General features: G+C 40.0%; 1 protein-coding gene across 12 annotated transcripts in view; it reads left to right on the top strand.

The window, feature by feature from the left end:
• Positions 1-12,590, top strand: part of TEDC2 (tubulin epsilon and delta complex 2) — a 206,158-nt gene that overhangs the window by 109,683 nt on the left and 83,885 nt on the right. For all 12 annotated transcript variants that reach the window (XM_056533680.1, XM_056533681.1, XM_056533677.1 and 9 more), the window contains exons 5-7: positions 1,878-2,349; positions 4,736-4,789; positions 7,977-8,055. In XM_056533680.1, the coding sequence (XP_056389655.1) occupies positions 1,878-2,349; positions 4,736-4,789; positions 7,977-8,055 (605 nt within the window). The remainder of the gene's footprint in view (positions 1-1,877; positions 2,350-4,735; positions 4,790-7,976; positions 8,056-12,590) is intronic.

Here is a 12,590-nt window from a genome sequence, read left to right as displayed (position 1 = left end):
GCACACAACAGTGGCAGTATAGCAAATCTTAAAAAAAAAAAAAAAAAAAAGAAGTTTTATACCTTTTCAGAAGTGGCGTTTCCCTTAAGATTGCCAGTGTTCTAAATCCTACTTTTATGAAATTAGTCTTGAGTATTGGCACGTGCCACGTAACTGCTGTCGCTTTTCTTAGCGGGTGTTGGTAGCAATGGATCTATGCGTTCAGGGACTCGTTGGAGCTTTTTATAGCATTACTATGTTGTAAAAGCTGTGGGCTGGAATCGGCAATGTTCATTTCTTTGGAAGCTGTATGTGGAGGAGGATGGGTTGATTGATGTGGGACGTTACTGTCTAGTATTTTTACCTTGCAGAATGCTTATCCTTGAATTACTTTTTTCCTAAAAGCCATTTTTGAACAATGCACAGTTAAAGAGTACCTCTCATGATCTTGTTAAATTTCATAATCCTCCCAGATCACTACCCCCATCATGATAAACCACCCCCTGCCTTTATTATTTTGTTTTCTACCTTGATATCTCTCTGTATTTTCTGCTCAGTCAGATTAACAGACTGGGAAGGGGGCGTTCCCCAGCAGGCGTGACATCATCTGAAGTCATACAGGGGAGAACTTCCTCCCTCACTCTGCTGCACACAGCCCAGAGCAGTTCAGTATGAGATGAGCTATGATTGGCTTAGGCTGCACCCACCCCCTTCAGCACTCCAGACTGCATTTCCTGATTTTGGACTTTTGCCAGGCCAGCAGGAGTCCATAGTCTGTGCAAGAGATGGGGGGAAATGTGCTCTGGACAAGTAGGGAGACACCTAATGGCAGCTTTTTTAAACACAAATAAAACATAGAAAACTAAATTTTTTTTAAACAAAGTACATTAGAAAGATTTTTTATTTTACCATAAGAAGTGCAATAGCAAAAATTAGTTTTAATGACCGTGCCCATTTAAATCCTTACCCTGGAAAACTTGATGTGTGAATAGAGCTAAAGTTTTCTTTGAGGAATATCTAGTTTACGAGTTTATCAGACTTCATCTTATTACTCTGGTGGATTGAGCGATGGGCCACACAGGATTCCATAAATAGTAGGATAGTTTAAAGGGTCCTCTCACTATTAAGACTTATCACCTATCACCAGAATATGGGGTAAGTGTGTGTTCTGTTGTAGGACTACTAGGACCCCCACTATCTTAGCAACAAGGGGTCCTAGTTCTCATAAACACACTGCTACTCTATTCATTGGGGAGTTTGGGGGCTGAGCGCTGTATTCAGTTGCCTTTGGGAGCTCCATAGACAATAATGGGACAATGGTGTGCATGTCTGACTGCTGGTCCATTCCATTGGGAGACTCAGGGCCCCTTTTCCACACCCTCCCTTATAATACACTTATCCATTATCCTATAGATAGATAATAAGACATTAATGATAGAACAATCTCTTTAAGAATCACTGCCTGTAAAGGAAGAGATTATGGGAGATGTATGTTAAAATCCCATTATTGAGACCACAACGCATTTTGGGAAACTAGTCCCTTCATCATGATCTATATACTTATGAATCTGATGGAACGACTGGTTTAGTAACATGTTGTTGTCAGCACATCTTACTTTCTTCGGTGGTTCACCCATATCATTTTCCATTACAATATCTACACCACATTGATCTTTACCAATAGAGGATATATAGCTGCAGCGTATTATTGTGAAAGCCCATGCTTGCTGGTGAGAACCCACAGGGTAATGATGATTTCACCTAATGTCAACCACTTGATTCTGACCCAATGCCAACTCCTAGTATTGTTATGACATACCCAGTGCTGTTGGTGCAGCAAGTGTCATTGATTCATGCTAAAGATGCCCTTAGCTTATGCTTATTTCTCCCTTTGGTAGAGACCCAGCCATCACCGGAGGATCTACAGGAGGTGGAACTGCTGAACAAAGCTTTGCAGAAAGCTTTAAGAGTGAGAGAAACCAGCAAGACAGACTTGCCTGTTAATAAAACTCCAGCGCCGCCTTCTTGCTCAGTGACCAAAGAAAAGACCATTGAACCTTTAAATAAACTGATGCAGAAAGGAACAAAGCCTATGACCTACCAGCTTAACCCTCCATACAAAACCATTCCCGACAGGAGAAGGGTCCAGCAACCCAGGCAAAGATCATCTATCAAGAAGTCTACAAGTGCAACTCCTTCAAAGCCACCAGCTACTAAACACAGCAGCAGCGGTGACGGCGGGCAACTAGATACGGAAATGAGCACCACTGGACCATGCACTGCACCGGCAAAACCAATGTCACCACCATCCACAGTTTTGCATTTGGACAATTTTCATGCAAAAAGACCTTGTACTTTAAAAGAAAAAGGGTGAGATTCATTTATTTTGTAATACTTATTTAATGCTGCTCTAAGGAAAGTGTCATCCACATGGGCAAAGTCTTGTTCATGTGTTCATAGTAATTTACAGATAATTGCACCTTTCCAAAGAAGCAGACATCTCATTATATCCATAAGGGAAACATGTGTCTTAGATTAAAGCATACCTGTCAGATCCCACAAAAAAACAACAAACTGCTATATGTTACTCAGTACCTCATCCTGATCATGTACATGTAATTTTTGTCTCTCTCACTGATATTTCACAAAGAATAGCATATTACAGCTGCTCAATGTCTTTTTCATCTTGTCAAAGGGAGGGGGCGTGTCCTCTCTTGCCTGCACTGTGATGACTCCTCCCCCTCCCTCACTCTGCTGACTCACTGCTCTTAAGAGCCTGGCAGCCCTGTTCTGTAACCCTTTCCTCTCTGGTTTTATGCTGTACACGCACAATGATTATTGGAGATTGCTTGTACTCTACCACCAAAGACAATATGGTGAGCATATAACTTACATCTTCCTAAATTAGTGCAAAGGTTTAGTGCTAAAAGTACAATGTTTTTTTTAATTTTTTTTTATCCATGTTATATATGTTCCTATGTCATTCATGTGTATCATCCTTGCCAGTCCTGTAATGCTGGGACTTGTAGTTTTGGAATAGTTAGAAGTCGTTTTTTGAAAAATCTTTTTTTGCAACAGCTGGAGGCACATGATTGGTAAAACTCTGTGTTACAGTAATTAGTAATACAGTTGCTGCAGGCTGTGTTCTTTCTGCAGCCTTGTCAATCAGCCATCTTGTGTTCGTGATCCTTGGACACTCTCATGCTGCTGTGGAACTCATCAGTGTCCCAGGAGGTATGGGGACCCCTAGTGGTGGGATTTTCAAAGGCAGTTTTCTTTAATAAAATGTGAACATTTTATAAAGTATATTAGAAAAACTATTGTTTTGCCAAGCTGTACAACATAAAAAAAGTTTTTATATCTGACATTGCCCATTTAAAGGTTTATACTGCTTTAGAAGTGACATATAAAGTCTTATATAAGATAGATATATACTACTTTACCAGTGACATAAGAAGTTTTATATTAGAGGTATTTACTCCTTTACCAGTCTCAACTGAATCCAAAACATTTTATATGTTGTACATCTTGGCAAAATATTAACCTTTCTAATAAATGAATCTCCTTTTTTTATAGAAATCCTGGGTTATATTAAAAAAAAAAAAAAAAAAAAAAAAAAAACCCTAGGGGTCCCCAGACCATCCGGAACATAATCCTGTCCGGCTGCAGAATCATCTTTGTCCAAACTAAAACACAGGCTGGGACAAAGTCCAGGAAGGGAGAATGGGACTAGCACTCCTCTTTGCTCACTCCTGTCCTATCCGACTATAGCATGAAAACAGAGAGCGAGGGGGTTACAGAGCAGCCTGCAGTGATTGGATGAGAGCCAGCACAGCAGACTCGGGGAGGAATTAAATGCATGGTGAGTGAGGGTGGGCTCAGTGCTTTCTTTGGACACACCCCTTCTAGAGCAGTGGATGTAAGAATGAGTGGGCAGCAGAATTGAGGGATTTCTGAGCCAAATACAGAAGACAGACACATAAAAGACTTGTAAAGCATCTGCATAACCTAGTGCGTAACATATAGAAGCATACATTTTTTTTGTGATATGACAGGTGCACTTTGTAGTAAAGTAGATGCTACTTGAGAGACAGTTTTCTTTATGGATGAGGCTGCATTCACATCTCGTTTTTGCAATACGGTCCCTGAATCCGATTTCAGTGAAAAAAATGTATTGCTAACCGTATGTATAGACATTTCATAGAAAACTGTGTGACAACCGTAGCATCCGGTTGTGTTTCATTTACGGTTTTATCTTTTTTTTTTTTTTTTCCCCGTATACCAAACTGTAGTCTACTATGGTTTTATGTCCGGGTGAAAAACTGGATACAACCTGTATAGGTTTTTTTTTTTAATGGTGGTCTATGGGAACCGTACTGAACCATATGTGCGTGCGGTTCCATCCAGTTTGTACAATACGGTTTTGCAGTTTGCACATGCACAGTGCACGTCAAAAGTTCTTCCCACAAGTAGAACATAAAGAATTTTTAGGACAAACATAAAACCGTATATATCCGTTTTTTTTTTTTGTTTTTTTTTTAACGTCTTAAACCGTATGCAACCGAACATCCGTTTTCCAACTGTATACGGTTTAAAACCGAACCGAGCTATATACAGTTGTATACGGTTCGGTCTGGTTTTGAGACATACATACGTTTTGTTTTTTTTACAAAAAACCTGATACAGGAACCGTTTTGCAAAAACGAGATGTGAATGCAGCCTGAGCTTGTTTTTTTTTTTTTTTTTTCCTCCACAGAGCAACTCTGAAACTACCAGCAGAGTATCAGCAGGCTTACATGAAGAGCAACAGGTGACAGTAAATCTTATGTGCTTTTTGGCCGCTCTATAAATGTAATATTTTATGTAATATTTTATGTAATATTTTATGTAATATTTTTCTGAGATTTTTTCCCCTTATGTTAAAGGACACATGTCACATTAGACTGCATCTACAATATGCAATCAGCATCCTGTTAAAAAGCAGGAGGATCTGAGCAGATTGATATAGAGTTTTGTGGGAAAAGTCCAGGATAATTAGCTATTTATTTATGTAAATCTCTGCTCATTCTGGGCTAAGTAGTTGAATGGGCGGCCCTACTTAGTAATGGAGAGTTATCTGCATATACATGTGCATATAAAGAGAGCGGTCAGTCAGGACCGCCAATTGGACAACAAGTTATTCTGGAGCTTTTACTCCACAGGAGGTTTCTGTCCTCCCTGAGCTCGCTTTAGGACACCTGCGTTACGGTTTGACAGGTTTACCGCCTAAGCTGGTCCACCTGTAACATTCTGCCTGCAGGTTGGACTGTATTTCCAAGATGACAGGTTCCCTTTAATAAAACAACTTGAAGCATGACATTTCGTGACCTTTTTTTTAAATTTTTATTTATTTTTAAACACTGCTGGCTAAAATAAGGACCTTTTAAAAACCAACATAAAAAGGCGCATCAGCATCATTAAGAGGGTAAAGCGTTACTGTCATTAAAAACAACTTTTGACATCAGTCAGACATGTCAAAAGTTGTTGATCGCACTGGGTCCCACTGCTGAGACCCTCCGCAGTCGTAATTTAAAAACCAGGGAAGCAGGCGGCATTGCGCTCTACTCCCCAGCCAAGATCCATACATTTCTTTGTATAGAAGTCTATCCACAGAAATGTATGGGTCTCTCGGACGGCTAGGAAGTGGAGCACAATGCCTCTCGCTTTCCCTGTTTATAAATCACATTCAAAGGGGATCTCAGCAAAAGATGTTTTTTGACATTTTTATCGCTTTAAGAATACAAATCTGAGTAGTTGGTGGCTTTCGCTTTTCTACTGCACTATTTTTGACCTTTTTATGTAAGGTTGGTTTCATGCATGCTGAGCTATTTTGTCCAGTAAAATACCGGACACCATGCTGAAAACCTATGAGAGACCAGTGATGGAATAAAAAATTACAACAAAGGTGTAAACCTTGCAAAAATGCAGAAGGTGTACACTGTGTAACTGTGGAGTAACATACTAAAGAGTCCAAAAGGAAGACAAAGATCAAAGTTGGCACTGCCACTGGGTGCACTCTGGAGATACCACTCGGTTGCTATGCACATTTGCTACTCACGGATCCTCCGCTTCATTGGTGCTCTTCCAGGATATGTACAGAAATTCACCAAATGAAAGAGACTGGAGGCACTCAAGTTTGCTGCGGGTGATTTAGTCCAAGTCAGGTATACAGGTAATGCTCAGTCGACGATTCGTTTCGCGCACATGCGCGAAACGAATCGTCGACTGAGCATTACCTGTATACCTGACTTGGAATAAATCACCCGCAGCAAACTTGAGTGCCTCCAGTCTCTTTCATTTGGTGAATTTCTATACTAAAGATTCTCTTGCAGGTGTATAAACTGTTCCCCTCAGTCCTTTGTTAGGAAGAGCTGCTCTTAAAGGGGTACTCCGGTGAAAAACTTTTATTTTATTTTTTTTTTTTTTTATATCAACTGGTGCCAGAAAGATAAACAGATTTGTAAATTACTTCTATTAAAAAAATCTTAATCCTTCCTGTACTTATTAGCTGCTGAATACTACAGCGGAAATTCTCTTCTTTTTGAAACACAGAGCTCTCTGCTGACATCATGACCACAGTGCTGTCTGCTGACATCTCTGTCCATTTTAAGAACTCTCCAGAACAGAGTATGTTTGCTATGGGGATCTCCTTTTACCCTGGACAGTTCCTAAAATGGACAGAGATGTCAGCAGAGAGCACTGTGCTCATGATGTCAGCAGACAGCTCTGTGTTTCAAACGGAAAGTAATTTCCTCTGTAGTATTCAGCAGCTAATAAGTACAGGAAGGATTAATATTTTTTTAATGGTAGTAATTTACAAATCTGTTTAACTTTCTGGCACCAGTTGATTTATAAAAAAAAAAAAAAGTTTTCACCGGAGTACCCCTTTAAGCACAAACTACTGCCCTAACATGTAAAATGATGTACAGTTTTAGTGTGTTGTTTGGGATGCTCTCCAGTTGTTATTGAAAAATATAAAGTGGTTGTCTGAAGACAGATTTTGATGGAATATCACTGGGATAATGGATCAATGCCTGAACGGCAGGCAAATGGCTTTGACCATTGCGTTGCTTACCAAGCAGAGCTGACCCTTTTATTCTAGCAACTGCTGGGGGTCACACCAGTCAAACCCCCTGCCGATCAGACCTTGATAGCATAGCCTAGCAATATGTCTGCCTAAGACAACCCCTATAAGCTATTAAGCAGAAACATCACTTAGGCTGGATTCACACTACGTTTTGTACTTACGGTTCCCGTATACCAGCCTTATAGGGGGGGGGGGGGGGCTTAATCGCGGCGCCCGCACTCAGCCGTATAGGGGAACTGTATTTAATGCATGTCTATGAACCAACCGGAGTGAACCGCAGCCTACGGTCGGCTGCGTTTTCGGCCGTATGCGGTTTCCCGACCGAAGGCAAAAACGCGGTCGGCCACGTTTTTGCCGGCGGTCGGGAAACTGCATATGGCCGAAAACGCAGCAGACCAGAGGCTGCGGTTCACTCCGGTCGGCTCATAGACATGCATTAAATACGGTTCCCCTATACGGCTGAGTGCGGGCGCCGCGATTAAGCCCCGCCCCCCTCCTCCCAGCTATATACGGGAACGGTAAGTACAAAACGTAGTGTGAACCCAGCCTTAGAAATGTTATTTATTTACTTATTCATCCATTCATTCATTTTATTTATTTATTGTTTCCATTATTTTGCTATTGTGGCTTTTTATCTTAATTCTTTTTATTCCTTTTCAGTCATGGTAGAAGTTTTAGTGTAGCTTCTGAATACATCAACCCTATTTTTTTTGTGACACATTCCACCTATTTAGCACTCATTTCACTTGTCAGAATCCTTTACACGGAATGTATTAAAGCCTTTTATGTTCAGTGTAATAAGAGTCTCTGAGGATATTGGGTTTGGCGATTCCATACTGAGATAACCATACTGTTTTCCTGTGTTTTATAGACTATGGGAGAAGTTCTGTGCCATTCAAGACAATCTTCCTGCTTCCAGACCCTCATTTATACAGAAGCTGCAAACAACTGTATCCTGTTCCTGCTGGGTGACGTAAACGCGCCGTCCAATGGTCCTTAGAGAATAGGCCATTGTAAAAATGTACTGAGATTCTGCTAATAGACGTATGTCAAAGGCCTCATCCTGCAATCCCAGCTGCGAGACGTGCATTCTGAATAATATCTCTGAAGCTGTCTGCAGGAATAGATAATTTTATAAAGGAATGGGGCAGCTACGTGACAGTGTGTCTTGTATCTTTCTCTCTTTATTTATTCATTTATGTTAATATCTGCAAACCTCAACTCACAGCATCTCTACACAGGTTAAATGCTGTACTCTCACTCAGTATGACTGTGCATGGAAATTCTCTATTTGTTGAATGACGCTTGTTTCGGCGCTAAATTTGTATTTGCATATTGAAATTATTACGGTATAATTGTTCGCGAGAGTGACATGGACTGGGGAAGTTATTAATATGATAAAGTGGCCATAGTGATGGCTTATCCTTTTTAAAGGGGTATTCCAGAAAAAAAATGTATTTTATATCATGAGAATGAATGAACTGGCTCCAAGTTAAACAGATTTGTAAACTACTTCTATTAAAAAATGTAAATTACTTCTATAAAAAAATCTTAATCCTTCCAATAATTATCAGCTGCTGAAGTTTAGTTGTTCTTTTCTGTCTGGCAACAGTGCTCTCTGCTGACATCTCTTCTTGTCTTGGGAACTGCACAGAGTAGAAGAGGTTTGCTATTGGGATTTGCTTCTTCTCTGGACAGTTCCCGAGACAGGTGTAATCAGAGAGCACTTAGACAGAAAAGAACAACTCAACCTCAGCAGCTCATAAGTACTGAAAGGATTAAAGGGATTATCCAGCAAAAAAAACTTTTTTTTATATATCAACTTGCTCCAGAAAGTTAAACAGGTTTGTAAATTAATTCTATAAAAAAATCTTAATCCTTTCAGTACTTATGAGCTTCTGAAGTTAACGTTGTTCTTTTCTGTCTAAGTGCTCTCTGATGACACGTGTCTCGGGAACCGCCCAGTTTAGAAGCAAATCCCCATAGCAAACCTCTTCTTAACTGGGCGGTTCCCGAGACAGGTGTCATCAGAGAGCACTTAGACAGAAAAGAACAACCTTAACTTCAAAAGCTCATAAGTACTGAAAGGATTAAGATTTTTTAATAGAAGTAATTTACAAATCTGTTGAACTTTTCCGAAGCCAGTTCATATATATATATATATATATATATATATATATATATATATATATATATATAAAAAGAAAATAATACATTTTCCTGAAATACCCCTTTAAGATTTTTTTAATAGAAGTAACTTACAAATCTATTTAACGTTTTGGAGCCAGTTGAACAAACACACACAGACACATATATATATATATATATATATATATATATATATATATATATATATATATATGTCTGTGTGTGGTTGTTTTTTTCCCCCCCCTGGATAACCCCTTTAAATCTGTGGAAAAGGAGTCTGACTCCCAGCACTTAAGGGGCCGTGACTTGAGTTATCGCAGCGGCCTCGTCATTGTTAAACGGGCTCTGACATACATTTTGTAGCAGCTGTGCCTGGTACTGTAGCACTATGTAGCTTCATCCAATTCAAGTAATACCAATCACATTAATACAGAGCTGTGCCTAGTAAGCAATGACAAGGCTGCAGCGATCACCTGACCCATAAAGAAATTGAATGGGGGGGGGAGGCCAGAAGTTTTACATAAGATTTAGAATTTTTTTTCATCTTCATGACTATTGTATTAGACAGTATTTTTCATCAAGGATGCCTCCAGCTGTTGCAAAACTACAACTCCCAGCATGCCCGGACAGCCAAAGGCTGTCCGGGCATGCTGGGAGTTGTAGCTTTGCAACAGCTGAAGCCACTCTGTTTGGGAAACACTGGTATAAGCAAATGAGACATAGAGTTTGCTTATCCTCAAAAGGTGGCCTAGGGATAAAGCATATCATTTCATTAAATGATACTCCAAAATCTAATATTACACTGTTCTTGCTTCTTATAGCAAGGGGTCTGGCATTTCTCTGTCTTATAATCCAAAAAGGCTTTAAAGCTTTTTGGTTATATAGTGCAGCATAGGCGATTACAGAATAGTGTGAAGTCCTTGTGTATGTCTTGTTCTTACCTTTTTGAGCTGATGTGGCAGGCATGAGGTTTCGAACATGTTTGTAATTCAGAACAAAATAGGATTTGTCATTCATGTTTTCCCATGAATCCTCTGGCTTTGCAAAGAGAGGGGGTGATTCAATCCGTAATTATGCATCCTATTCACTTGCTAGACTACTTCATCCAGAACGGCTAAGACTCCTGAGTGGGTTGGTGTCAGTTCACACTATATGCATTTTCTATGTGTTTTTATTCAGATTGCAGCATGCCCAGACAGCCGAAGGCTGCAACAGTCAGACTCAATCAGGTTGGGAACCACTGCTTTATAGAATGGGAATAACCGCAAAAAGAGAACACGATTATTTATTATTGTCTGTTAACACTATGTTATACCTAATACGGCCACAATTTTCGATCTGTGTTATGACTGCAAGACCAGCCAAACAGCAGATCTATTGATCCAAACTTACCTTATCATAGGGACCTATTATGTCAATGGGTTTTCTGCTAACTCGCTATCAGCCTGGGACTTGCAGGCAAAATGTAAATGCAAAAAGGTGGCCTTATTCGGCTTATACTCGAGTGAACTCTCCTCCTGTCAATCCCTTCATCAGTGGTCTTCAACCTGCGGACCTCCAGATGGCTGTCCAGGCATGCTGGGAGTTGTAGTTTTGCAACATCTGGAGGTCCGCAGGTTGAAAACCACTGATGAAGGGATTGACAGGCAGTGATGATGAAGGGGGGGGGGATGATGACATGGGGGGATGATGTATTTCCCACCCTAGGCTTATAGTAGAGTCAATAACTTTTCCTGGGTTTTTGAGGTAAAATTAGGGGCCTTTGCTTATATTCGGGTTGGCTTATACTCGAGTATATACTGTATGCGAAATAGACTTAAAGGGAAACTCCAGCAGAATCATTTTCCAGATTATTTTTCCAAATTAACAGGTGCCAGAAAGTTAAACAGATTTGTTAAGTACTTCTATTTAGAGATCTTTAAGCCTTCCAGGACTTATCAGCTGCTGTATGCTCCACAGGAAGTTGTGTAGTTCTTTCCAGTCTGAGCACAGTGCTCTCTGCTGCCACCTTTGTCCATGTCAGGAACTGTCCAGAGCATAAGTTAAAGGAGAACTACTGTGTAGGACAACTTATTCCCTATTCAAAGCATAGGGGAAAAGTGTCTGATCATGAAGGGTCCGACTGATGGGATCTCCCACAATCTCCTGTACGGGACCCTGGCTCTTCCCAGGAACAGGGTGTGTTGACCCCCACACGCCCCCTCCATGTATCTCTATGGTAGAGCCGAAAATACAGTGTTCGACTATCTCTGGCTCTCCCATAGAAATACATAGAGGGGGCATGTCGGCTGCAGATTTGTGCTGGGATCTTCACGCTCCGTTCCCTGGGAGGGCTGTGGTACCATGCAGGAGATCACGGAGGTTCCCAAAGGATAGGGGATAAATATTTCTGCACGATAGTTTTCCTTTAAACCTCATAGGAAACTTCTTATACTCTGGACAGTTCCTGACATGGACAGAGGTCTCAGCAGAGAGCACTGTGGTCAGACTGGAAAGAACTACACAACTTCCTCTGGAGCATATAGCAGCTGATAAGTACTGGAAGGATTAAAGGGGTTATCCAGAAAATGTATATAATCAACAGGCTCCAGAAAGTTAAACAGATTTGTAAATTACTTCTATTAAAAAATATTAATCCTTTCAGTAAAAAGCCATTTCAAATACACAAAAATCTTCAATGTCAATCGGACCTGCTCAGAAGCTTAAAGGGGTACTCTGGAACAAAAAAAAAAAAATGATTTTAAATGAACTGGCTCCAGAAAGTAAAACAGATTTGTAAATGACTTCTATTAAAAAAAACTTAATCCTTTCAATAATTATCAGCTGCTGAAGTTGAGTTGTTCTTTCGGTCTAAGTGCTCTCTGATGACGTGTCTCGGGAACCGCCCAGTTTAGAAGCAAATCCCCATAGCAATCCTATTCTACTCTGTGCAGTTCCCAAGACAAGCAGAGATGTCAGCAGAGAGCACTGTTGCCAGACAGAAAAGAACAACTCAACTTCAGCAGCTGATAATTATTGAAAGGATTAATTTTTTTTTTTAATAGAAGTCATTTACAAATCTGTTTTACTTTCTGGAGCCAGTTCATTTAAAAACATTTTTTATTTTTTTGTTCCAGAGTACCCCTTTAAGCTTCTGAGCAGGTCCGATTGACATTGAAGATTTTTGTGTATTTGAAATGGCTTTTTTTCTCCTGCCCTTAAGGGAAATAGCTGATCGTACATTGGTGCACAAGGGGAGAGAAAAAAAATTCAATCAATAATCACATGTAATTACAGGTAATGATTATTTTTTTTTTTTTTCATTAACTCTCTCTAATTGAAATGTTATTGCATTAAG

This window comes from Hyla sarda, chromosome 8 (genome assembly GCF_029499605.1).
Source record: "Hyla sarda isolate aHylSar1 chromosome 8, aHylSar1.hap1, whole genome shotgun sequence".
Lineage (NCBI taxonomy): Eukaryota > Metazoa > Chordata > Amphibia > Anura > Hylidae > Hyla > Hyla sarda.
Note: the sequence above shows the minus strand (reverse complement) of the source record. Positions and strands in the feature narration are given on the sequence as shown.